This window comes from Sphaeramia orbicularis, chromosome 1, assembly GCF_902148855.1.
Source record: "Sphaeramia orbicularis chromosome 1, fSphaOr1.1, whole genome shotgun sequence".
NCBI classification, from domain to species: Eukaryota; Metazoa; Chordata; class Actinopteri; order Kurtiformes; family Apogonidae; genus Sphaeramia; species Sphaeramia orbicularis.
In genome coordinates, this window is record NC_043957.1 from 54,904,094 (window position 1) to 54,930,695 (window position 26,602).

At 40.2% G+C, this 26,602-nt stretch overlaps 2 protein-coding genes, 3 non-coding genes and 2 pseudogenes across 5 annotated transcripts; 4 read left to right on the forward strand and 3 right to left on the reverse strand.

Annotated features, from left to right (window-relative positions):
- Positions 1 to 1,531: 1,531 nt before the first annotated feature.
- LOC115425046 (snaclec alboaggregin-A subunit beta'-like) lies at positions 1,532 to 5,937 on the forward strand. Its single transcript, XM_030142443.1, has 7 exons — positions 1,532 to 1,595; positions 2,739 to 2,795; positions 3,075 to 3,101; positions 3,201 to 3,292; positions 3,380 to 3,505; positions 4,901 to 5,000; positions 5,754 to 5,937. Exons 1-7 carry the CDS (start codon positions 1,532 to 1,534, stop codon positions 5,825 to 5,827), a joined length of 540 nt encoding a protein of 179 aa, XP_029998303.1. The 3' UTR covers positions 5,828 to 5,937.
- Positions 5,938 to 8,225: 2,288 nt separating this feature from the next.
- On the forward strand, positions 8,226 to 24,790 carry LOC115417996 (uncharacterized). Its single transcript, XM_030132269.1, has 6 exons — positions 8,226 to 8,233; positions 8,336 to 8,604; positions 12,060 to 12,149; positions 21,828 to 22,252; positions 24,122 to 24,218; positions 24,375 to 24,790. The coding sequence occupies exons 1-6, from the start codon at positions 8,226 to 8,228 to the stop codon at positions 24,788 to 24,790; spliced, it is 1,305 nt and encodes a 434-aa protein (XP_029988129.1).
- LOC115430016 (uncharacterized) lies at positions 13,084 to 13,202 on the reverse strand (annotated as a pseudogene).
- On the forward strand, positions 15,404 to 15,522 carry LOC115429958 (5S ribosomal RNA). The gene has a single exon (XR_003936850.1). It is a non-coding gene; the product is annotated as a 5S ribosomal RNA (ribosomal RNA).
- Positions 16,086 to 16,204, reverse strand: LOC115430023 (uncharacterized; annotated as a pseudogene).
- Positions 18,404 to 18,522, forward strand: LOC115430019 (5S ribosomal RNA). The gene has a single exon (XR_003936862.1). It is a non-coding gene; the product is annotated as a 5S ribosomal RNA (ribosomal RNA).
- On the reverse strand, positions 19,076 to 19,194 carry LOC115430005 (5S ribosomal RNA). The gene has a single exon (XR_003936860.1). It is a non-coding gene; the product is annotated as a 5S ribosomal RNA (ribosomal RNA).
- Positions 24,791 to 26,602: the final 1,812 nt, after the last annotated feature.

Genomic DNA, 26,602 nt, shown 5'->3' on the forward strand with positions numbered 1-26,602 from the left:
GTTCAGTTTCCCTATTTGATATAATAATAATAATAATAATAATAATAATAATTATTATTATTATTATTATTATTATTATTATTATTATTATTATATTCATTTGGATTCTAATGCTCAGTATAAAAAAGTTAGAAAGGAGGTGTATCTGCCATTCATATGGCAGATAAAACAACTGAATTATACAGACAAAATAAGGACTAAGAATAAATTAGAAAGCAGGTATAAAGTTCATTCATTTTAAGAAGCTGATAATAACTCTAATGCATTGCCTTTTACACAAAGATTATTGTCACTCTTGCAGATATTATCTACTACACAGGAAAATTCCATCATGTTGTTAATACACTAAAAGAAATACAGACCTGGGGTCAAGTTTTTCTCATATAAATAAATAAATAAATAAATAGCGCAAAAAAAAAAAAAAAAAAAATCTGAAGTTACTGAGTTTAAGGCCGAAGTCATCAAATATGACTGATGAAATTTAGGAATAAAAAGAATATATTATCTTCATCATGATCAGCAAGAAATTGATTATATATTATGTTGACCGATGTTCTTCAGTGTGTGGAATTTTTTGTTTGTTTGTTTGTTTTGTTTACTTTATTTTTTTTGTTTTATTTTTTCCCAGCAGAAAAAATATATATTCAATGAGGAAAATGCCCACAAATTTCTCTACTTTTGCAGTTTGATAAATGTAGAACAACCTGTAATTTTTTTGTGAGTGGCTGCACACAAACATTATAACGTACATCACTGAGGCTGTTGCTAAATGTGGCTTTCAATTCCAAAAAGTAGGTGAGCTACATGTCAGCCTTTGTGTTGAAAATATCCTTTTCCTTACACTCTGTGACATATTATAAACAAGAACAATTGTAGATACTTTAATAAGTGGCTGTAAAACAGTTTTACATTACTTACTCACACAGTTCCCAAAAGAAAGAAAGAAAGAAACAAACAAACAAACAAAATCAGCCAGTGCTCTTCAGTTCAGTTTTTATTTTCACTTCTTCGTCCTTTATGGTTTTCTTTTCAGTGACATAACCATGGTCCACTTCATGTGCATTCCAGGAATGTCCAGGAATGTCCTTATTACAGCTTGGGCAGAACTTCTCGTCCATGTACAGTTCATTAATTGACACCTTAGTAGGAAATGATGATGGGGAAATGCCTGTTTCCCTGCAGTACAAATCAGCATTGACTCAGAAATCAAAGTCCAGCAGGTTTATGGTTGGTTCAGTTACAATAATGAGGTGACTCACTGTGTTTGAGTTGTGCTTATAAAGACCAGAGCACCATCCTGTCATTACTCCACCACTGACCCAAAGACGCCTGAAGAAGAACAACAACTTCCAACCTGACTGATACGTCTGTAAGTCATGACACTTTGTTTTTTTTTGTTTTTTTTTTCCATTTTAGCCATTGCTGCAACATTTGTACACATTTCAGTCATTACATTTATGCATTAGATGAATGTTTCTGGGTGTAAAACTTTAACACTGACTTGAAACTCTGCTGAATTCTAGATTTCATCATGAAGACTCTTCTGATTCTGTCTGTCATCCTTTCTGTAGCTCTGTCCATCAGAGCTGCAGCAGGTGAGATAGATTTAAATACTAGAATCTAACAAAAAGCACTATCATTACACTGTAAAAAAAAAAAAAAAAAAAAAAATCCTGTTGTTTTTACAGAAAAAAACTGGCAGCTGTGGTTACCAGAACAAAACTGTAAAAAATGCATCCGACTGTAAACATATTTACAGAGTAACATGTAGATTTAACATTTTAAACATGTTTATTTAACATTGGATTTAAATGGACTGCACTTATTTAGTGTATTTTCTCCACCTTCATGGTGTCCAAAGTGCTTTCCAAAGCCACCAGGTCTGACTGGGAGCAATTTAGGGTTCAGTGTCCTCCATGGACACTTTGACATATGGGCAGTCAGGGCCAGGATTTGAACCACCAACCCTTTGGTTATTGGACGAGCCGCTCTACCAACTCTACCAACCCATTAATTTACAAGTTTAAAATGTTACTTTGTAAATGTTTACTTTTTTAAAAATAACTTTTATATTAACAAAACCAGATTTGTAAGTAGAAATAATGTATTTCTATTGTTTTTAGAAAATAAAACTAAATTGAAAAACAATGCAGTGCTGTTTAAATTGCAAGACCATAATGTTGAAATAATGGCCCATTTGCTTCTTTTTTTTTTTTTTTTTTTTAAACATGCTCTCCCTGTAAAAACTACAGCTATATTTAATTTAATCTTTAACATAAAAATCTTTTCAAATAAACAACTTTGCATTGTATTGTCACTTACAGTTTTTTTTATGTTGCAGTTTCACAACTTTTTGGTGTTAATTCTACAGTCATTTTTTACAGTGTAAACTAAGGATAGAGGATAAGCTTTTATTTACAGTCTTTTTAACCTCCTGAGATCCTGGAAATGTCAGCAAAGTACAAGTTTTTTATTAAATAAGTGCCTATATTGGAAACATCATGATGCAACAGTTTTTTCAGATGTACTTTTTAAAATTGTTATGGAATGTCCTTTGTGGTGGACAGTTTTCTTTTCTTTCTTTCTTTCTTTCTTTTTTTTTTTTTTTTTGTATGAAGTTGTGAAACTCTTGTCCACAGATGTGGACAGAAAACCCACAGCTGGGTCTGAGGAGGTTAATGTTAAATAATGATCTGCATTTAATAGTCTGGTTTGCCTTTTTTTTTTTTTTTTTTTAGTTGTTCCAACAGAGAATGCTGTAGTGCAACTAGAGGACGAACCTGCACCAAAACCAGGTAAATGACACATTTTATTTCCAGACAAAATGTGTGTGTGTGTGTGTGTGTTGAGTTGTTTGTTTTGTCTCTGTCTTTTCTGTGCCAGTTGTTTTTGTGACTTGAAAAATGAAACATGTCTGGATATGTTCTTTCATAATGTACATTTTTATAGTACATCAAGTTAATTGTCATCTTTCAGTCTGTCCTCATATCTAAAAACTGAGGAATTCCATTTTAGACAAAATGAACAAATTCATAATTAAAAGTGGTTTTGAACTTTGTCTTGCTGTTTCACAGAGCTGAAGCCTGCTTCGGCTCCTCAAGGTAAAATACTCTATAATATACCGGCTGTTGCCGCACTACGTTACAATAAATAATTAGTCATGCCTGCATTAGTCTAATGTTTTATTATCATCTTTTCAGCTCGTTTGCAGTTCTGTCTTGATGACTGGCTTAGTTACAACGGTAACTGCTACTACATTGGCAATGACTTCAGTACCTGGGGTAATGCAGAGGTAAACACAATTATTAACAGAAAATGAAAAGAGCTCTATGTGACCCATTTTGATTTTTTAAAATTTTCTCTTCTTTTCTTTCTCTAGAGCTTCTGTTCCAACTTTCAGGCTAATCTAGCCTCAGTTCGTGACATCTGGGAGTATAATTTCATCCAGCGTATGGTTAGAAGCGCTGGTCACAAGTTTGCCTGGATTGGAGGATTCCACTTTGAGGTTTGTTCATTTGTGACATTTTTATTCTTCATTTCCAAAATTTGGTAGAAAATAAAAACAAAAAATCATTTTGTAGTTATAACATGTTTTTATACTAGCAAATTTTACAGGAAAATTGGCCACCACTGAAGTGATTTTTGCGATATGCACTATTGTTTTTATCTTATAACCAATATCAAATTGCAGTAATTTTGATTTTCGTATTTTAATCAGCAAATTACGCAATGTTAGAATAGAACCGTCAGGATACAACATTGTCAACTGTGTCTATATTCATTTTAAACAATGGAGAACATTTGCAGGTTTCGTAACAAACATTTTACAATATACAACTTTTATCATGAGAAAAGAACTGCCGATTATGATGACTATCATCTAAATCAGGGGTCTCAAACATGTGGCCTGGGGTCCAAATGCGGCCCGCCAAAGGTTCCAATCCGGCCCCTGGGATGAATTTACAAAGTGCAAAACTTCCACAGTCAAGGCATTTTAGTTCAGGTTCCACATACAGACCAATACAGTAGAATCTACAGTAAAATAATAACATAATAACCTACAAAAAATAATGACTCCATATTTTCCTCTTGGTTTGATGTGAAAAAAATTACATTATGCCTATAAATAATGACAACTTCAAATATTTGTCTTTGTTTTAGTGCAAAAAATAACATTAAATTATGAAAATATTTAAATTTACAAACTATCCTGTAACAATAAAACATGACTAACCTGAACAAATATGAACAACCTGAAATGTCTAAAGAAAATTAAGCATGATTTTGACAATTTTTGCCTGTTACTGTTTGGTGTCTTTGTAGATCCGATCCATAATGCACATGTAGAAATGATAAGTTGGGGCATAATATTGTTAAAATTCCACTTATTTTTTCTTAACAAATTTCAGTTTATTCAGGTTATTCACATCAATTTTGTTTGGATAATTTATAAAAGTAAGTATTTTCATAATTTAATGGGGTTTTTTTTGCACTAAAACAAAGACAAAAAATTGAAGTTGTCATTATTTATACATTATTATGTTATTATTTTACTGGTTTGGCCCACTGGAGATCAAATCAGGTGGAATGTGGCCCCTGAAAGAAAAGGAGTTTGAGAGCCCTGATCCAAAGATAAGCATCCACAGATGAGGAGGTTACAACAACAGCACATCATTAAGACTTTGAGTGAAAATATCAAACCTGTTGTGAAAATAATGAAATATGACATCAGGATTAGTTCAGGTGAGCAGCGAGGACTATGATGATCATTCACATTAGTTTATATCATTGCAATAAGTATGTAGGTAATACTGTGATGTCGTGACAACAATACATTTGAAAGCTTTGTGTTTTTTTTTTATTTAAATGCTAAATACGCTATGATTGTGTTTTCATTCAGAATGACTGGAGGTGGCAAGATGGCTCAAAGTTTGACTACCATAGATGGGAAACCAGAAACCCCTCTGAATCCTACCAGTGTCTGCAACTGGACTCTGAAAGTAAGTCAGACATCCTCCACACACTGAATGGAAACCTTGGTTTCCAAGACATTATTTTAACCCTTTCATGCATGAATTATGAGAGCCTAAAGCCTCAAGATTTTTTTTCCTGAGTGTTTTTATTCCTCTAGGTATTCAAAAAACAAAGTGATTAATTTTTTTTTTTTTTTTTTTTTTGTGAACCTATTTTTCAGGGAGTTGCAAAAATGTCCACTCAGCTGGACAACATGCATTGAATTTTTGCAGCAAAGAAGCATATTTACTGATATACTGTATGAAAACTATGAAATAAAAACATTTTTAACACAGCTAATCTGATGTTTTCTCACATTTTAGTATACTCTAATAAAGATAATATGTAAGAAAAAAAAAAATTAAAAAAAAAAAAAAAAAAAAAGTTAAATGTGGGGTAGGAGATGTTTTCCTGGAGCATTTTTTGCTATATTGCTTAAAATCCCCTTCACACCCTGATTGCAACCAATTCATCAAATACACTAACACAAAAATAAACAAAAAAATTGTATAAATAATAAATAAACAAAGGTATAAATTACAGTGCATGGGATGATGCATGAGTGTCCACTGCGTTGGCTGATATGGAACTAAAACTACAAAATCCATGAATATACAAGAGAACAGTTGTAGAGTATCTGTCTTCTGTAGTGACCACTGTGCATGAAAGGGTAAAGTCTGCAGAGGATTTTGATAATAATGATCATTTTGTTGTCTTTTTTTTTTTTTTTTTTTTTGCAGCAAACAAAGGCTGGACCAACAATGTGTGCAGCGATATCTCCCCATTCGTCTGCAAAACAAGGCCGAGCTGTTAGTTTTACGTCTACAGATGCTGCTGACATTAAACATGATTACACATTGATTATAACACACACATTTCTGCACATGTAGTAGTATTTTACAACAGCACTTTGGAAGTTAAAGTTATTGCAGAAGTTATTTGTATTCATTGTTTTTTTTTTTTGTTTTGTTTTTTTAGTCATTGCTAATGTATATTACCTGTCAGACCTGACAAACTGTATTTCAAAAAGATCAATTAAATCCAAAAAAAAAAAAAAAAAAAATCAAAAGTTGTTTTTTTTCAGTGTTCTGATTTTGATTACACTGTGAAAAACCATTAAATGCTTTTGACTCAATATTGGCCAGAAACCTGTTTTTTCCCCAGTTATTTCCTGTTAATCTGTACCTTGGGCCATCAAAGTGAGCATGTCCAACTCTGAGCTGTTTTACTCATGTATGAGAATATAATTGAGTACTTTAAGATACAAAAATTTTATTTAAAAAAATTGATAGGGAATATCCTGAAACAATGGGGAACAAAGAAAAATAATATCCTATTTTACTTGAAATGTAATTTAATAACTATCTGTGTCTGATATCGCAGAGAGACAACAGAGGTTGTGAAGTCATTCAGAGATCACTTTTGTGTGTAAGTACACATTTACACACAAATATAGAGTATCATGCGAACAAGCTGTCAAAAGGCCCAGAAAAGCAACATGGAAAAGTGCTGAATCTGTACTTAATGAATGAACACAACTTTGATGTATCCTCTTCTCAGGGCTGCATTGTATATACTTATTTTCATATTCAGAGGAAACAGACAGAGGATTTGCAAAACAAGAATTTCACTCTTCAGCTTTTATAGGACTGTTTCCTGGATGTTTCCTGCAAGTTCATTTTATCAGATTTGGACTATGATCCAAACCTCCTGTTCTTGACCCTCACAGTAGTACCAATATCGGAAAATAAAACGTGATCTCCTGAGAGAATGAACTTAATGGCTCATAATAAAAGTCTGAGGTCATAACGGCTGTGATGAAATAAGACTGGACTATCCATTCTGAAAAGTTATCCTCAGACAATAAAACTTGTGTTTGTTTTGTAATTTTATGAGGTGCATTGGTTTGATTTGGCAGTGATGTAAGAGTGTTTCTGGATAATACACTGGAGGCTGACAGGAACAATAAAGAAATGACTGTGTCATTATTCCACAATGCTTTAAGAGATCCTTTAAGAGAAAGGTGGACATGAAACTCCTGACGGAAAAGAAAGACAGGCTGTTCAAGGTCGTCCTTGCAGGAGATCATGTTTCATACATGGTGTCATGCAGGAGAGAAGGAAGTTTGTATCAAATCAGAGCATGTACGGCAATATAAAATATATAAAATATACAATTATAAATGCAGAAGTTTTTCAGTGACAGAGTTTTGAGGTAATAGTCAAACTATTCTTTTACTATTGTAAGAGTCCCACTGTACTTTTATTTGTTTGCATACATATACACCACCGGTCAAAAGTTTTAGAACACCCCAATTTTTCCAGTTTTGTATTGAAATTCAAGCAGTTCAAGTCCAATAAACTGCTTGAAATGGTACAAAGGTAAGTGGTGAACTGCCAGGGGTAAAACAAAAAAAAAAGGTAAGGTTCAACAAAACTGAAAAATAATGTGCATTTCAGAATTATACAAAAAGGCGAACAAGAAATGGGTTAACAACTTAAAGCAGTTCTGCAACAATGGAGGTTGATCAAGCCTCGAAAGTTGGTTCTACCAATTCCTCCAGGTGTCCCAACGTTTGTGAATTCCTTCCAACCCCCTCTGTCTGCAGAAAAGTAGTGTTGGAACAGTCAATAAGTCCAGTTTCCTTCACCATCCAAAGGCACTCAGAAACTGGACTGGGAAATGCAGACAGGAAGACGTCTGGCCTTGGTGTCGCCAACTCCAAATCTGAGTGAAAGCAAAGTTTCAGCAGGTAACCCTCAGATGTGTTGTGACACCATGGTTTTGTTCTCCTCCTGTGATGACTTCTGTAACCCAGATAAAATGTTTAGAAAGTGAAGAATGCAAAGATGGTTAACACATAGTTGTAAGTATGGTTCAACACAGGAATTCATTTATTATTGTGTTATTAAAAATGTACAGTTCATATTTGGTTGTTAAAATGTATTGACATATGTAATAAGTGTCTTCATAACATAATATTTCATTTATTCTGAAGGTCCATCCTGAAAGTGTATTTTCCTATTCAGAACTAGTCTGTGAATGCATCCTCAGTTTGCTGTGACAGCGCAGTGTTCTGAACTGGTTCGATCCGGTTCTGAAAGCCAAGGGGACACACTCCAGCTCTGAAGTCCGCTGCTTGTTGTCATTTCTTTAAGTCATCTGTGCCGTTGTTTGTTGTCTTTTACAACTCAGTGTTTTTTTAGCTGCTAATGTGCAAGTAGAAGACTTGAATAGTTTCAGTTGAAGCTGTTGGGCCGTTGTTTACTGCTGACATTTAGCTAATATGGCGATGCTAGCTCGCTGCTTTTGTCAACTGTAGGCCGCTGTTCGCCAACACCGCGGATCCACGGACCTTACAGAGGATCGTTACCGACCCGGTGAACGAGAGACTGGACCCAGATAGCACTGTGAGCTACCCGGGAACCCTCAGAGTACCTCTGGCAACGGGAGGAGACAAGACGGTAACGGGCACGGAGCGTGCACCTGAACTGGAGTGGAAACTGTGGACCGGAGGCACCAGGCCGCTTTCATCAGGAGACAAGGACAACAGGATCCGGACACATCTGCTGGGATTTGCACTAACTCAAGGTACCTGATTTGATTTTATTCTGCTCCAACAGTGAAGCGACCCGGAAGTTTTTGGTCACTACATGCACGAGCTACGACACAGGCCTGCAACGTACACTGGGAAAAAAAGTTTTCTTTAAGTTCCTTCAACTTATTTTTGTGCGTCAGGTCAACTAAATTTTGCCAAAAAGTTGAGATAACTACAAATGTTAAGGTTTCATCCTTTCATTTAAAGAAATAGTACAGTCTACTTAGAAATGCGTGATTGGCCAACTTGTACTTGATAGTGTGATGGGTTTTGCGCATGCTCAGAACACTGCCCCTGCAGTTCCCGTTGTCAACCCGTGCCTGCATGATCGCATGCATTCATTTTCCTCGCCTCATGTTGGACCTGCATGTATTGGACTAAGGAGTATATTTTTCTTCATGATAGTTGAAGCGGTAGGTGGACTTCAGTTGGTTTAAAAGGTGAGTTCATACTTTTATTTTTACCATATGAGCGTTGGAAAGCATGGTTAAACCTAAAGAGGACGGCCGTCTTCCCTCTGTCTTGTGCAGTGCAAGCTTGGTAGCATAGTTGGCTAACTCAAATGGCATATTTCCTGTCAAAAGCTTTGTCGTTCGTGTTTTTGGTGCATTGACTCCCAGTTTAAGTTACAGATGAAAACTACTGCTCAACATTTGTTTACTGCATTTGTGCAAGAGAACGGACTTGCATGTACTTGGCTAATGTTAGTAATGTTACTAACAATTTGTATCTTTCTAGTTTACTGGCAAGTGAATTCAGTCGATGCAGGCGGGAAAATGTAGACTACATTTCATTAGGGAGCACAGAAGCTCGGTGTAGTTTGCCCCGTAAACGTTTGCTACTTGTTTTTATTTGTGTGGTGGCCTGGGAAAACTGTCGCATGGTGGCATTTTGATGTTTTCATTTTTGATAGGTCTATTTTCAAGAATTAGAAGTTCTCTGCTATTCATAACTGTTATGAGCATTCTAATCTATCATATGTTGAAAAGTGAGAAAAATGACTTTGAACATTTGCTGTCTGTATAATTACAGCTACATTCATGTTAACTTTCTAAAGTCATGGAAGTGAAATCATCCTTATTAACTTACTCCGCTGTTCATACAATACGGCTGTTTACCTGTTATTAGTGGTATTTTGTGATACTTACAAAACAAGTGTTTTGTTGAGATATTACTGTTGTTTTCTTTCCTTCTAAGAGTCACTTTTTGGTTGATTGTGATTGTATTTAGTTTTATTCTGTGTAATTTCTAAAGATAGATTAAAAGAGTGTTTTAAACATAATTCTGTGGTGAAGATGATGTTTTTTGTATCAGTTTGTATCTAATTTCACTCCCAATCTTGTACATATGTCTGGCTGCAGTCTCCAGTAAACACAATGAAGGCTGCGGCCAGAGCCTGTTGGCTGTGACTGTAGCCCATGCATGAATATCAACTTAACTAAATCTCCTTTTTTTAACAGGACGGGAGAGAATTCCATTGCATGTGAAATCATATGAAGTGAACATGTAAGTTTTACATATTTTCCCCAGCTAACTAGTGCAGTATAATTAGACACTATAAATTGAAACATGGACATTATAGCAGGTCTTGTCCCTTACCTTGCATCTACACTGACTGTGTTTGCTCTTTTAAGACACAAGTAGCTCTCAAGAATCATTTACTTAAGCATGAAACAGTGACTGGTCGACCTCAAGATGCTGTGGCTCATGAAAGTAGCACTGTGACATATAGACTGCATTGTGAACAATGTGAGTTTTCAGAGTCATGTACACTTAAAGATTATTTTGTTCATCTATGAGTCCATTTGAAAAATAAGGAAACTTTGAAGTGCCCTTTTCAGCACTGTTTTTTTTAAGTCAGATATGTATTCCACATATACAGTACATAGAAGTAGATATCATAGTGGTTGTGTGTTAAAGGATTTGAGACCTGAGTTAATTCATGATCTACCAGCAACACCTAGTAAAGAATGAGATGTTAGAACACCAATAGACATTGATGTCACTCAAGATGATGTCTTGGAAGAAGAAGAGTTAGAAGATGTTAATGGAGAGTCAATCAAGCACAGACTTGTGTCCTTTTTCCTGCGTGTGCAGACAATCCTGCATGTATCTAAGTCAGCTACACAGGAAATAGTTGAATCACTCTATGACATCGGTACTTTAGCTGGAGAGCGCACAAAGAAATCCATTGAAAATGTGTTAAGGGAGCACAACTGTAACTCTGAAGGCCCCTTCTTGGCGTTATTAACAAAGGTCATTCAGGAAACGAATCCACTTGGTTTTCTGTCAAGGAGTGGTCCATTTGGCACTGATCACAGAAGATCACGTACTTTCAAAGATAATTTTCCAGTCATTGAGCCAGTAGAGTATTATTTGGGTGCAGATAAGAAAAAAAGCTTTGTACATGTGCCCATACTTCATGTGATAACTGAATTGCTGAGTAGGAATGATGTCCTTGACAAAGTGTTGGTAGAAGAATCTTTTGTTAATTCACAGTCTGGCGAATTCAAGTCATTTTGTGATGGCCTGTTCTTCAAAGAAAATCCACTTCTCTCCAGAGATGAGTTATCAGTAGCTGTTGGTTTGTATATAGATGAATTTGTAGTACCTCCAGAAAGAAAAATAGAGCGTGTTCTGTTTATTGGGTAATAACAAATCTACCAATCAAATATCGATCTGCCCTGTCATCTATTTACCTTGCAGTTTTGTTTAAGAGTGCTGATTTAAAAAAACTTTGGTTATGGTATTGTTCTAGATGCTCTTTTAAAAGATATACAAATGCTTGAAAACCGAGGTATTTTTATCCAGGGGCTGGGGGCAAATGTTAAAGGTACTGTGGCTTTTTTCTCTGCTGAGAACTTAGGAGCGCATTCTCTCACTGGTTTTCAACATGACACCGAGCTCCAAAGTCTTCTTGAATCTCTGGATTCTGAAGTAAGTGAATAGTAAACACAACAGCCATGTTTGGTGTGATAAAATGTTTGGAAAAATGTACTGATTTCTGAGACCATTGTGTCATATAATCATCTGTTTAGAGTCTGTTTTTACATATAGAGCTTTTCAGATTTTTTTTTCAGAATATCAAATTTTTAGTCAAGCCTGACGTGCCTGCCAAATTTCTACTCAGCCTTATTGTTCTTAAGTATTTATGACATTTCACGCCCATCATGTTGTGGCGTCCATTGTAATGGACATGAAAAATAAAAACATGAGTCAGCAAAATTTTTTTTTTTAAACAAGAGAGGAGCCAGAATCAGATGGATTTTTTTTTTTTTTTTGCCCAGCATAAAAAATGCAGGTCTGAAGGGGCTAAGAGATTTATGCAAAAAACAGAAAAAAATGTTATCTGTTAATGTTATGTTTTTATGTATATATATCTATGTATAATTATATATATGGCCTTAAAGATCAAATGCCTGTTTTGACTGTTTTGATGGTGTTGCAGGAGTCCAACCAGAACAGGAGATCCACAGCACTTCTTGGACTTCCATTCACCTTAAAAGAGGAACCCTCAAAGTTCTTCAGGTTCTCAGAGGTGTGGTTGAAACTCACAGTGTTGATGTAATGTGTGACATACTTGATGTTGAGATTTATATACTTTACCTTGAAAAGGCCCCACTAGAATGTGTAGTGGTGGTCTGCACAGTTCCATCTCTGGCTGTGTTTTGTCAGAAGAAAGAACCACAACAAAACACATTCAGAGGGAGGGAACTCTGCAGAACTACACCATCAGCAAATAGGATCTTTATGAATGCTCAGGGTATACACATTGTATTTTCTTCAATACTTCAGACCACTGACGTTGTGGAGGTACCAGCAGTGATAAAAGGAGTGAATGTTGGCCTACTGATCACCATAGCAAAAAATTCAGAGATGACTGCCCCATCAAAGAACATTGTGGATGTTGCCGTAATCCTGGAGGAGCACATCGTTTTATGTGAGTCGTGTGACCAGCAGAGGCCGTTCCTGCTGCTTCCAGTAACAGACAGTTTATCAACAAGAGAAACATTCCTGAAAAACCAAAGCTATGAGGGCGACAGACGCTGAAACCTCCCAGTCTTTGCGAAGAGGAGAAAATTGTGACTTTTCACCTTGATTGATCTTTGTAAAGAAGATTTCTCTATGGGAACACTTTGTTTTGGTTGGTACTCTCTAAACTTGTCCTTTCTTTGGATTCATTCAGTGTGGACAAAGGAAACGTAGTGGAATTTGGAAAGGGTTTAACAGAAACAGTAAAGTCTTATGCGGGCGTCGGGGGGGGGTTTGTCTTGACTGATTTTGGCTGGGAAGGGGGCAAACGGCTGAAGCCGCAAAAGCACCACCCTTTCCTTCACGTGTCTTTCCTTTCCACGCATCCAGACTTTTGGTCCCTGTCTCCCTCTGAGTTTTGGAGTCAATCAGTGGATCTTTTTCTCCCGTCGACGGGTGAAGCAGCGGCACCCTGTGCTGGGCACACAGAAAAGGGTGAAAGCTTACAGCACCTGGTATTCCCAGGCGGTCTCCTGTCCAAGTACTGACCAGGCCCGGCCCTCCTTTGCTTCCGAGATCAGACGAGTTCGGGCGTGTTCAGGGTGGTATGACCGTAAGCCAGGGCGGCTGTCATAGTCATCCTCTTTATAGATTTAGTCACACCCAGACAGCAGGCGTTCCACTAATTTTTCCGACATGTCAGATCTAATTCACCCAGCGTTAAAGTGGCAAAGGACACACAAAGTCATCTAAATAATCGCTAAAAGAGTCCAGGTGAACATAGCAGCCTGGAATGAATTCATCAAAAGCGTGGAACCAAGCTGGATATGGCAGTTTGTGCGTCTATTCAGTGTCTGAAGGAGGGGAATGTGGCGGTTGGATGCTTACGGCCACGGCGAAAGCAAAGTTTCACCAGGTAACCCTCAGATGCGTTGTGACACCATAGTTTTCTTCTCCTCCTGTAATGACCTCTATCTCGGTAATGCAGTGGCGGGCCGCACATTTCACTCCTAGGCCTTCAGTAGTGCTCTGTCTGAATCAGTCCACCCCTCAATAACTGTTTGTTGGTTCTAAAACCCATCTTATTATGCAGAAATGCAGTATGAAGAGCCGTCGCATCACAGATAGATAACTCCTGTAGCCACAAGAAATGCCTTTACTGAACAAACAAACCCGGGGTGCACAAGTCTCCTTCTCCTGCGGCTACAGTTGCGACACACAGAAAAAGGCATCAATAATAACCTCATAAACTTGCAATGTTATTGAGGAAAACGGCAAGATTTTACTCACCAGAAATTGATTCTTGGCAAGCCAAATCCATCCTCCTGTCTTTCCTGAAAAAGAGTTCAACTACTCTGTCGTGCAGATTATCCGTGGGGGTACCGGGGGTACCGGTCGTAGTTAATGGACTGGAAGTGACGGACAAATCCTTTTCCTGGTTGTGACCGGCTTGCTAGCTTCAGAATTGCGCGACCTTTCTTAACCACGTCCGGCTTTTCTTGAAAAGTCCGTCTTGAAAATGGCTTTGACAATAAATCTGCAACCAAATCCATTCCTTCTCCTTCAGCCATTGTGGGTTGACAAAATAGCTACGAAACCAACACAAGTGTATTTCTGTTGGTGCAGCTTACTACAGATGCAGTTTGCTAGCGTTGGCTACTGCGCTCTCTAACTATCCAATCAAAGGGTGTGAATACGCTGACGTTGCTGTACGCCTGCTAGAGGGCCTTGGTGTCGCCAACTCAAAACTTGATTGGTTGAAGCAGCAGTTTCATGGACACTTACGTTTTGCTTCACTGATCGTGAAGGCCTCCGGGCAGATTTCTTTGACTTTGGCCCTGCCCGGCAACAAATGATGGCTGAAATGTGATTGGTTAAAGGCTTTCATATGAAAATATGTGTCTGGAAGCAGCACAACCAGGGGAAAAGCTATGAAAGGAAGCGGACAGACCATTTGGAATCATTAGCTCCGCCAGGAGGAATTGTGATCGCTTTGCTTTGTGTATTTATTTGTTTGTTCGTTTTTTTGTTAGCAACTTTACGGGAAAACTATTACAGCCATCTTCACCAAATTTTACCCACAGATAAGCCTAGGCCCTGGGACGAACCCATGAAAATTTTGGGCCAAGTAGGCCAAAGTTCAAGGTCACAGCAAGGTCACAACATCTCCAATTTTCCTATCTCTCATCATTGAGCAATTTTGGGAAATTCATCAAAAATTCAAAACGACTCCGATTAGCCTCCAATTTGATGCACCCGTAGCTTCTAGGAAAATCTTGGATCTGGCTCGAAACTGTCCACATCCACTGTGGAAGGTGGACTCGGTGGACATTTCAATTTAACACGGAAAATCCCACTTACGACACCTTTTTCATTATAAGTCAAGAAATATGGATTGGAATTGAATATAATTTGACATACACGGGACTGGTACCAAGCTTCAACTTCTTCTGTTGCGTGGAACAAGCTTGAAACTGTTGAATTTAAAAAGAAATAGTCGATCCACACATGCACACCGTCCGGGGTGCATCTGAACACCGTTCAGGTTTGCGTGCTCTGAACACTTGTTTAATGAAGTATTCTTGGATGAAATGTAATCAACATCAGTCTGCGATTCAAGATATTTTTGTTTAGGCCAGCAGCGAAGGCCTCGCAGGCCCTGACGGCCCACCACTGCTGTAAAGTTGCAAAGCTCTGCGCTTGGTGCAGTCAGCGTGTCGGATGTCAGAGCTTAAAGTCTTTGAGATTCCTTTGGAACCTCGCTCGCTGACATGCGGCGTTACTGAATCTCTAAAACGGGAGAGGAGGACAAAGTCCCTCGCTTACGGCCATACCACCCTGAACACGCCCGATCTCGTCTGATCTCGGAAGCTAAGCAGGGTCGGGCCTGGTCAGTACTTGGATGGGAGACCGCCTGGGAATACCAGGTGCTGTAAGCTTTTACACTTTTCGGTGTGACCAGCAGAGGCCGTTGCTGCTGCTTCCAGTAACAGACAGTTTATCAACAAGAGAAACATTCCAATCAATTCCCTCCTGAAAAACCAAAGCTATGAGGGCGATAGACGCCGAAACCTCCCAGTCTTTGCAAAGAGGAGAAAATTGTGACTTTTCACCTCGATTGATCATTGTAAAGAAGATTTCTCTATGGGAACACTTTGTTTTGGTTGGCACTCTCTAAACTTCTCTTTTCTTTGGATTCATTCGGTGTGGACAAAGGAAACGTAGTGGAATTTGGAAAGGGCTTAACAGAAACAGTAAAGTCTTATGCGGGCGTCGGGGGGGGGGGGGGGGGGGGGGTGTCTTGACTGATTTTGGCTGGGAAGGGGGCAAACGGCTTAAGCCGCAACAGCACCACCCTTTCCTTCTCGTGTCTTTCCTTTCCACGCATCCAGACTTTTGGTCCCTGTCTCCCTCTGAGTTTTGGAGTCAATCAGTGGATCTTTTTCTCCCGTCGACGGGTGAAGCAGCGGCACCCTGTGCTGGGCACACAGAAAAGGGTGAAAGCTTACAGCACCTGGTATTCCCAGGCGGTCTCCTGTCCAAGTACTGACCAGGCCCGGCCCTCCTTTGCTTCCGAGATCAGACGAGTTCGGGCGTGTTCAGGGTGGTATGACCGTAAGCCAGGGCGGCTGTCATAGTCATCCTCTTTATAGATTTAGTCACACCCAGACAGCAGGCGTTCCACTAATTTTTCCGACATGTCAGATCTAATTCACCCAGCGTTAAAGTGGCAAAGGACACACAAAGTCATCTAAATAATCGCTAAAAGAGTCCAGGTGAACATAGCAGCCTGGAATGAATTCATCAAAAGCGTGGAACCAAGCTGGATATGGCAGTTTGTGCGTCTATTCAGTGTCTGAAGGAGGGGAATGTGGCGGTTGGACGCTTACGGCCACGGCGAAAGCAAAGTTTCACCAGGTAACCCTCAGATGCGTTGTGACACCATGGTTTTCTTCTCCTCCTGTAATGACCTCTATCTCGGTAATGCAGTGGCGGACCGCACATTTCACTCCTAGGCCTTCAGTAGTGCTCTGTCTGAATCAGTCCACCCCTCAATAACTGTTTGTTGGTTCTAAAACCCATCTTATTATGCAGAAATGCAGTATGAAGAGCCGTCGCATCACAGATAGATAACTCCTGTAGCCACAAGAAATGCCTTTACTGAACAAACAAACCCGGGGTGCACAAGTCTCCTTCTCCTGCGGCTACAGTTGCGACACACAGAAAAAGGCATCAATAATAACCTCATAAACTTGCAATGTTATTGAGGAAAACGGCAAGATTTTACTCACCAGAAATTGATTCTTGGTAAGCCAAATCCATCCTCCTGTCTTTCCTGAAAAAGAGTTCAACTACTCTGTCGTGCAGATTATCCGTGGGGGTACCGGGGGTACCGGTCGTAGTTAGTGGACTGGAAGTGACGGACAAATCCTTTTCCTGGTTGTGACCGGCTTGCTAGCTTCAGAATTGCGCGACCTTTCTTAACCACGTCCGGCTTTTCTTGAAAAGTCCGTCTTGAAAATGGCTTTGACAATAAATCTGCAACCAAATCCATTCCTTCTCCTTCAGCCATTGTGGGTTGACAAAATAGCTACGAAACCAACACAAGTGTATTTCTGTTGGTGCAGCTTACTACAGATGCAGTTTGCTAGCGTTGGCTACTGCGCTCTCTAACTATCCAATCAAAGGGTGTGAATACGCTGACGTTGCTGTACGCCTGCTAGAGGGCCTTGGTGTCGCCAACTCAAAACTTGATTGGTTGAAGCAGCAGTTTCATGGACACTTACGTTTTGCTTCACTGATCGTGAAGGCCTCCGGGCAGATTTCTTTGACTTTGGCCCTGCCCGGCAACAAATGATGGCTGAAATATGATTGGTTAAAGGCTTTCATATGAAAATACGTGTCTGGAAGCAGCACAACCAGGGGAAAAGCTATGAAAGGAAGCGGACAGACCATTTGGAATCATTAGCTCCGCCAGGAGGAATTGTGATCGCTTTGCTTTGTGTGTTTATTTGTTTGTTCGTTTTTTTGTTAGCAACTTTACGGGAAAACTATTACAGCCATCTTCACCAAATTTTACCCACAGATAAGCCTAGGCCCTGGGACAAACCCATGAAATTTTGGGCCAAGTAGGCCAAAGTTCAAGGTCACAGCAAGGTCACAACATCTCCAATTTTCCTATCTCTCATCATTGAGCAATTTTGGGAAATTCATCAAAAATTCAAAACGACTCCGATTAGCCTCCAATTTGATGCACCCGTAGCTTCTAGGAAAATCTTGGATCTGGCTCGAAACTGTCCACATCCACTGTGGAAGGTGGACTCGGTGGACATTTCAATTTAACACGGAAAATCCCACTTACGACACCTTTTTCATTATAAGTCAAGAAATATGGATTGGAATTGAATATAATTTGACATACACGGGACTGGTACCAAGCTTCAACTTTTTCTGTTGCGTGGAACAAGCTTGAAACTGTTGAATTTAAAAAGAAATAGTCGATCCACACATGCATACCGTCCGGGGTGCATCTGAACACCGTTCAGGTTTGCGTGCTCTGAACACTTGTTTAATGAAGTATTCTTGGATGAAATGTAATCAACATCAGTCTGCGATTCAAGATATTTTTGTTTAGGCCAGCAGCGAAGGCCTCGCAGGCCCTGACGGCCCACCACTGCTGTAAAGTTGCAAAGCTCTGCGCTTGGTGCAGTCAGCGTGTCGGATGTCAGAGCTTAAAGTCTTTGAGATTCCTTTGGAACCTCGCTCGCTGACATGCGGCGTTACTGAATCTCTAAACGGGAGAGGAGGACAAAGTCCCTCGCTTACGGCCATACCACCCTGAACACGCCCGATCTCGTCTGATCTCGGAAGCTAAGCAGGGTCGGGCCTGGTCAGTACTTGGATGGGAGACCGCCTGGGAATACCAGGTGCTGTAAGCTTTTACACTTTTCGGTGTGACCAGCAGAGGCCGTTGCTGCTGCTTCCAGTAACAGACAGTTTATCAACAAGAGAAACATTCCAATCAATTCCCTCCTGAAAAACCAAAGCTATGAGGGCGATAGACGCCGAAACCTCCCAGTCTTTGCAAAGAGGAGAAAATTGTGACTTTTCACCTCGATTGGTCATTGTAAAGAAGATTTCTCTATGGGAACACTTTGTTTTGGTTGGCACTCTCTAAACTTCTCTTTTCTTTGGATTCATTCGGTGTGGACAAAGGAAACGTAGTGGAATTTGGAAAGGGCTTAACAGAAACAGTAAAGTCTTATGCGGGCGTCGAGGGGGGGGGGTGTCTTGACTGATTTTGGCTGGGAAGGGGGCAAACGGCTTAAGCCGCAACAGCACCACCCTTTCCTTCTCGTGTCTTTCCTTTCCACGCATCCAGACTTTTGGTCCCTGTCTCCCTCTGAGTTTTGGAGTCAATCAGTGGATCTTTTTCTCCCGTCGACGGGTGAAGCAGCGGCACCCTGTGCTGGGCACACAGAAAAGGGTGAAAGCTTACAGCACCTGGTATTCCCAGGCAGTCTCCTGTTCAAGTACTGACCAGGCCCGACCCTCCTTTGCTTCCGAGATCAGACGAGTTCGGGCGTGTTCAGGGTGGTATGGCCGTAAGCCAGGGTGGCTGTCATAGTCACCCTCTTTATAGATTTAATCACACCCAGACAGCAGGCGTTCCAGTAATTTTTCCGACATGTCAGATCTAATTCACTCAGCGTTAAAGTGGCAAAGGACACACAAAGTCATCTAAATAATCGCTAAAAGAGTCCAGGTGAACATAGCAGCCTGGAATGAATTCATCAAAAGCGTGGAACCAAGCTGGATATGGCAGTTTGTGCGTCTGTTCAGTGTCTGAAGGAGGGGAATGTGGCGGTTGGACGCTTACGGCCACGGCGAAAGCAAAGTTTCACCAGGTAACCCTCAGATGCGTTGTGACACCATGGTTTTCTTCTCCTCCTGTAATGACCTCTATCTCGGTAATGCAGTGGCGGACCGCGCATTTCACTCTTAGGCCTTCAGTAGTGCTCTGTCTGAAACAATCTACCCCTCAATAACTGTTTGTTGGTTCTGAAACCCGTCTCATTATGCAGAGATGCAGTATAAAGAGCCGTTGCATCGCAGATAGATAACTCCTGTAGCCACAAGAAATGCCTTTACTGAACAAACAAACCCGGGGTGCACAAGTCTCCTTCTCCTGCGGCTACAGCTGCGGCACACAGAAAAAAAGCATCAATAATAACCTCATAAACTTGCAATGTTATTGAGGAAAACGGCAAGATGTTACTCACCAGAAATTGATTCTTGGTAAGCCAAATCCATCCTCCTGTCTTTCCTGAAAAAGAGTTCAACTACTCTGTCGTGCAGATTATCCGTAGGGGTACCGGGGGTACCGGTCGTAGTTAGTGGACTGGAAGTGACGGACAAATCCTTTTCCTTGTTGTGACCGGCTTGCTAGCTTCAGAATTGCGCGACCTTTCTTAACCACTTCCGGCTTGTCTTGAAAAGTCCGTCTTAAAAATGGCTTTGACAATAAATCTGCAACCAAATCTATTCCTTCTCCTCCTTCAGCCATTGTGGGTTGACAAAATAGCTACGAAACCAACACAAGTGTATTTCTGTTCGTGCAGCTCGCTACAGATGTAGTTTGCTAGCGTTGGCTACTGCGCTCTCTAACTATCCAATCATAGGGTGTGAATACGCTGACGTTGCCGTACGCCTGCTAGAGGGCCTTGGTGTCGCCAACTCAGAATCGGATTGGGTCTTTTTCTCCTGTCGACGGGTGAAGCAGCGGCTCCCTGTGCTGGGCACACAGAAAAGGGTCAAAGCTTACAGCACCAGGTGTTCCCAGGCAAATCCTCCTCCAAGTCCCTATCTGACGCTTAACCGACCAAAGGTTGAGGGCTTTTGAGCACAGCCAAGCCAATGGTTGAGCGCTGTTGAGCGCCGTTTAACGTGTCCGCTGATGCGATGTTTATGTATCCCCCCCCCCAGAGGGGGCTGTCAGTGTGTTTTATGTTGTTTATCTCCTTGAGCTGACATTATGATTAATATTCTGATATTTGCTATTCTTGAGAGATACAGACAAAAACTACAGAGAAAGAACGGTCAGACCACTTTTTTTCAAAGCAGGCTACTGGCTTTTTTTACAAGTAACCTTTATGAAAGCTGTACTATATGTGTGCATCAAATAAACTTTCAGATACAACTTTCAAATGAATTTTATTGTAGTTACACCTGTGTTTTTTTGCTTATAGTAGAAAAATGTATGACTTTTACAGCTTAATTTGCATTATATTAAATCTATGCATACTGTAGGCTATTAAATATGAATGAATGAACGAATGAATGAAATCTTTGTTTCAAGCATGTAGACAGTGAAATCAAAACAAAAAATCAACCAAGAAAGTATAAGTACTGGTACAGAAATGATTGATAAGCAAACACACAACAAAATAAATGCATAAATAATAATAGTAAAAGTAAATAAATAAGAATAATAAGAATAATATGAAGATAAATAACACAAATGAAATGAAATTATACATGCTCGAAAAGGAGTAGGAAGAAGTAAAAACTTATGTACTCCTACCCATATTTCTGTTCCTTATGATCATCATGTAGCAATTATCATTTTGTATGAATATTGTTAATAATAATAACAACAACAATAAGAGTAGTGTAACAATATCACACATCCTTTTTCCTATATACACTAATATGATAATACCCATTTACAACTTTTCCTACCAGATATTAATACCAGATATCAATAAAAATTAAAAAAGAACAAAAACAAAACAAACAAAAACACATATACATACATAACAATATTGTTTTAGATGTAAGTGATTTCACCAAAATGTTTTCCTGTGTTACTGAAAAAGATGGAAAGCACAAGGATGGATTCCATTTCTAACATCTGCTACATTATATCTCAATAAACTGTGCTTTTTGGATTAACCATATCTGTATTTTCCTCACCAATTTCTCAGATAACTTAATTTTTTCTATAATGTATTATACATGTGAAAGTGATTTAATACATAGGCCAACACCATATTCAGAATACAAATTGAATCTTATCAGTGACAAATGAAATCTTATCCGTTCCGTCTAGGTAAATGAAACATAATAGAAATAATTGTATCAGTAATAGAATGTGAAGAAATATGTGTATGGAAAGAGATAATTTAAATTGGCAAGTTGTATTCTTGCATTAAAAAAAGGCAGTTTTATTCGATCTCTGCAGTGCTCAGATGCAGCCAAGGCTGTGGCCCCTTGTGCCGTCCCGGACCCTATCTGGCTGGACCCCAAGCGGGCCGAGGTGGCGTCCAAGAGGGCCGGGGGGGAGCTGTGGCGAGGCCGGCTGGTGCTCACGTTCAGGAAGTACGGCGGGCAGACGCTGCAGTGGCTCCTGGAGAACGACGTGGGCTGGCTGGTCTAGCTGCTCTTCGAGTTCTGCCAGAAAGGGGAGCAGAACCAGGTCCTGCAGTGGCAGAAGCAGAACCAGGTCCTGCAGTGGCAGAAGCAGAACCAGGTCCTGCAGTGGCAGAAGCAGAACCAGGTCCTGCAGTGGCAGAAGCAGAAGGCGGTCCTTCAGTGGCAGAAGCAGCGCATGCTGGAGTACGCCAGAGAGTTCCCTGCTGTCACCTGCACCTGGACAGAAGACTAGAGGTGAGACGCACTCAGCAGTCAGTGAGCAGTTGCACAGTAATAAGCACCAGAGTTTTAAAAACAAATCTCAATTTTATATATTATTGGTTATATGATATTTCTTATATTATATGATATTTCTTATATTTATTGTATTATATGATGCTTCCTATATTTATTATATGATAGTATTAATTATATGATATTAATTTTCAACAAAATAACATTGAAGCGGTTTATTTTAAGTTTTGTAGGCGTATTGGTCGTGAGTTCAAATATCTGAGTTGTCCATAAAGTTATTCATATTGTATCTTTTTTAGTACTCTATCTATAGGCCTAATCTACAAACACAATCAACTTGTCATTCACTCGGTCACAAAAAAAACCAAAAAAAAAGGTGAAAACAAGTATATGACAACACACATTGTATTCAGATTGAGATAAAAAAAGAATTCACCAAAAAGTGCAGATTTAAAGGTCCCGTATTATGCTATTTTTCAGTCACGTCATACAGGTCTCAGAAGCCCAAAATCATAGTATTTAAGTTTGTTCGCCCCAAAATCATCCTTTGTTTGGAGTTTCAGTGGTCGAAAAAGTCACTCTCACCAGCCCTGCTCAGAACAGGCTGTTTCTGGGCCTGCTTCCGGGTATGCAAATGAACGCATCTGTCCACGCCCACTCCCCCTCCCCTCTCTGGGAGAGGACGCGGCTTCCGCTAGCGGTACTACGCGCTAATGTTGACTGTGAAGCCATGGCTCTCTCGTCTACAATACACATGTCTCAGACAGAACGTCTTTCCAAACACTGGCTTTCTTTCCTTGAAGCGTGATTGAGCCCCGACGGAAAACGGCGGTGTTGTGTCGGGTTCGTGGACCTGACACGGAAAGACGCCTGCCGCCACTAATGCAGGCAGCTGCTAACAAGCTTGATGCTAACTCTACTGATGCCAACCACAAAAGGCCCGTGTTCAAAGGAGTTCTGTTGAATGTCTCTCGATATTATCAGCTCTTGCATGTTAACGGGGACGCAAACGTTAGCAGCAGTAACCGAGCTATGTTAGCTGCCATGCTAACGTTAGACGTACACATCAACACCCACCAGCTTATCCGTAATGTAGGGTTATGCAGTAAAGATACAAAAAATGATAAGAACTTACATCTCCCACACTTGTACTTGGGTCACGAAGCGTTGGTACTGCGTCCTTCTGGATTCGGAGTCTTTGTGCTAAGCCGGAGCTGTATGGGCCCATGTTCGAAAAACACTCGTCCGTGAAATGCCGGGCACACACATACAAGCGTTTGGGAATGTTGTTTGGTCCATGACCATCACAGATAGAATCCAGACACTTTTTACGGACAGGCATGGAAGTGGGGAGCAAAAATAAACTATGGTGTTGGTGTGTGCAGCCAACAACACCACAACTTGCGTGTCTCGCCTTCGCCATGTTTGTTGTCCAAGAGGTACTTTGCCAGGGCGGGGCTCGCTTTGCCAGGGTGGGGGCAATGTCAGGGGGAGGAGTTAAATCCGCTTATGTCGTCATAAACGGAGCCAACTCAAACTCGGCCGTTTGAGCAGGCATTTTCACAAACTGTGGTGTAGCAAGGCAGGGAGGAAACAGACAGTTTTCAAATTCTAACCTCATAATGTGTCTACTGCAACACACACTACTATAAGAAAACTGTCACAAAGTGAGATTTGCATAATACGGGACCTTTAAGTCATGTTAATCTCATAGACTGTGAGATGGGAGGCACCATCAAGGTATACATAGCCCTTTAATGTTCAATGAGGTGGCTTTGCACGGAGCAAGCAAACATACAGCACTTTCTGCAGGAGATCAATTTAATTTGACATGTCATTTGTCTACAACGGTTTGTTTATTTTCTGCAGTTACAACAGTCAAAAGCTCAACGGGCAGAGTCTGTGGTCTCCCAGTTTGAGCAGGATCCCAACTATGCCAGCGATGCAGAGCTGTTGGCTGCCACAGGTAATATGGTTTACATTGAAATGAACAAGAAAAGACTGTTGTGTTCTGCTCTGGAGCTGTTACCACTGTGTGCTAGAGCCATGTCAAATTCATTAGTGTAGCGTGTATTTAGCAGTGCCGTTCCTACTTATTTTTTTTATTCCATCTCTTTGTCAGAGAACATCCTGGAGGAGTCTGAGGCTGCGGTGTGCACCCAGCTCACCACCTGTGTGGAGCTCACTCCAGCTGGGAGTCAGGACACTGAGCCCAGACCCTCATCCCCGGAGGAGAGCTCTGCTGCCTCAGAGCCTGGTGGGGTTGTGCTGGAGGGCTGGCAGAAGTTTTGGGAGCAGCCCCCTGCCTCTGCCAAAGCACCGGGCATTGCCACTCCCAACATCGGGTGGCTGAAGGGCAGCGAGATGCACGGCCTCTTCACGAGGGCCTCCAGCTACAAGAGCGTGAGAGGGGAGACCGTGGAGAGGAGGCTCTTGAAGGAGCAGATGGAGTTCCACCCTCCACCACCTCCGTCGTCTGTCAGGGGGGCGCTGCCCAACATGCTGGCCTTCTTCGCCACCCCTAAGAGAAAAGAGTGAGAAAAAAATAACTAAAAAAAAAACACTATATGGAGAGAGAGAAACCCTGTAGTCACTGCCCACCACATTCCATCCCAGCCAATCCACCTCTTCCTGGTTCTACAGTCCAGTCCACTCCTGGCCCAGACCTGTCCTCCCTACAACCCACCCACCTACTCCATCTTAAGACTATGCATATACATATGTATATACTCCCACCCACCCCACCCCACCCCCTTTTTTTTTGTAAATAATTTCTTCTTTTGTCCTTTGGACTTTGCTGTAAGAATACCACCAGCACTGATGTGTGGCACTAAAGTCTGTCTGTATCTGTATCTGTGGTTCTGCACTGGACTCACTCATTTTGGGATCAAGTGAACAACTGTCATCTATGAAGCCACAAACACTGAGTTACAGTATACCAAATGTCACACTATGCAACTCATGTACTTGTCAAAATGTGAACACAAATCAGGTACTCACGCTAATCCTAAACCACAACAAAACTGACTTATAACTTGTTTACAAACCCTTGTGTGGTCTATTTTATTGCACTATGTTTTACTGATGTACACTGCATACAAGTTATATTTTCATGTCTGCACTTACTCAATTGTTTTGTTTTTTTTTTGTTTTTTTTTTTCATGTCACGCATGTCAAAACTGACTTATAACTTGTTCACAAACCCTTATGTGGTCTAATTTATTTTACTGTTTAATTGATGTAAACTACGTACAAGTTGTACTTTCATGTCTGCACATACTGACACAAGTACAATGGAGGACCCTAATTTATTGTACTGTGTGTAATTTTCTTTTATGTCTGCACATACTCATGATACGCGTATCAAAACTAACTTATAACTTGTTAACAATCCCTTGTATGTCTATGTTATTGCACTGTGTTTTGTTGATGTAGACGGTTGTGTTTTCACATCTTCAAATGCTCTGTAGTGATTTTTCGATGCCACGCATTTCTCAAATGCAACCTCTGTATTCTAGTGTACCTGCTGCTCTGAATATGTAAGAGGTTTCTTCTCAACTGCACTTTTTACAGCTGGAAATGCACTTGCTCTGCTATAAAAGTGAACTTTGTAAAATTGTGTACTATTACTTAGTACCATCATCATGCGTTTGAATTTTTTTTTATAAAGTGATCATATAAAAATGTTTATTTCATATTTCAGATTTTTAATGTGTAAACATGTTTGCATATTTTTATAAATAAAGCTTGTTTAATCGACAAATTCCATCTTTTTCCATTTCTAACATCTACATTATATCTCAGTCAACTGTGCATTTTGGATTAGCTATATCTTTATTTGCTCCACCAATTTGTCAGATAATGTATTTTTTCCTAGAATGTATTATACATGTGTAAATGATTTAATACATAGGCCAACACCATATTCAGAATACAAATTGAATCTTATCAATGACAGATGAAATCTTATCCGTTCCATCTAGGTAAATAAAACAAAACAGAAATTATATCAGTAACAGAATGTGAATAAATATGTGTATGAAAAGAGATCATTGAAATTGGCCCACATAGCCTTCAACCACAGTGGAGGAATTTATTTTTCCTTTTTGCAGCAACTTGATTTACCACCAGATGGAGGCATCCAATCCCATCACTGTTTTGATCGATCCCAGGTTGAGCAATAGGTACTTGGGGGGGGGGGTCATGAGCTGTTCCCAAGGCAGTCTCCTGTCCAAGTACTGACCAGGCCTGATCCTGCTTCTGGGATCAGACAAGTTTGGGCGTGTCCAGGGTGGTATGGCCGTAAGCCAGGGTGGCTGTCATATTCACCCTCTTTATAGATTTAATCAC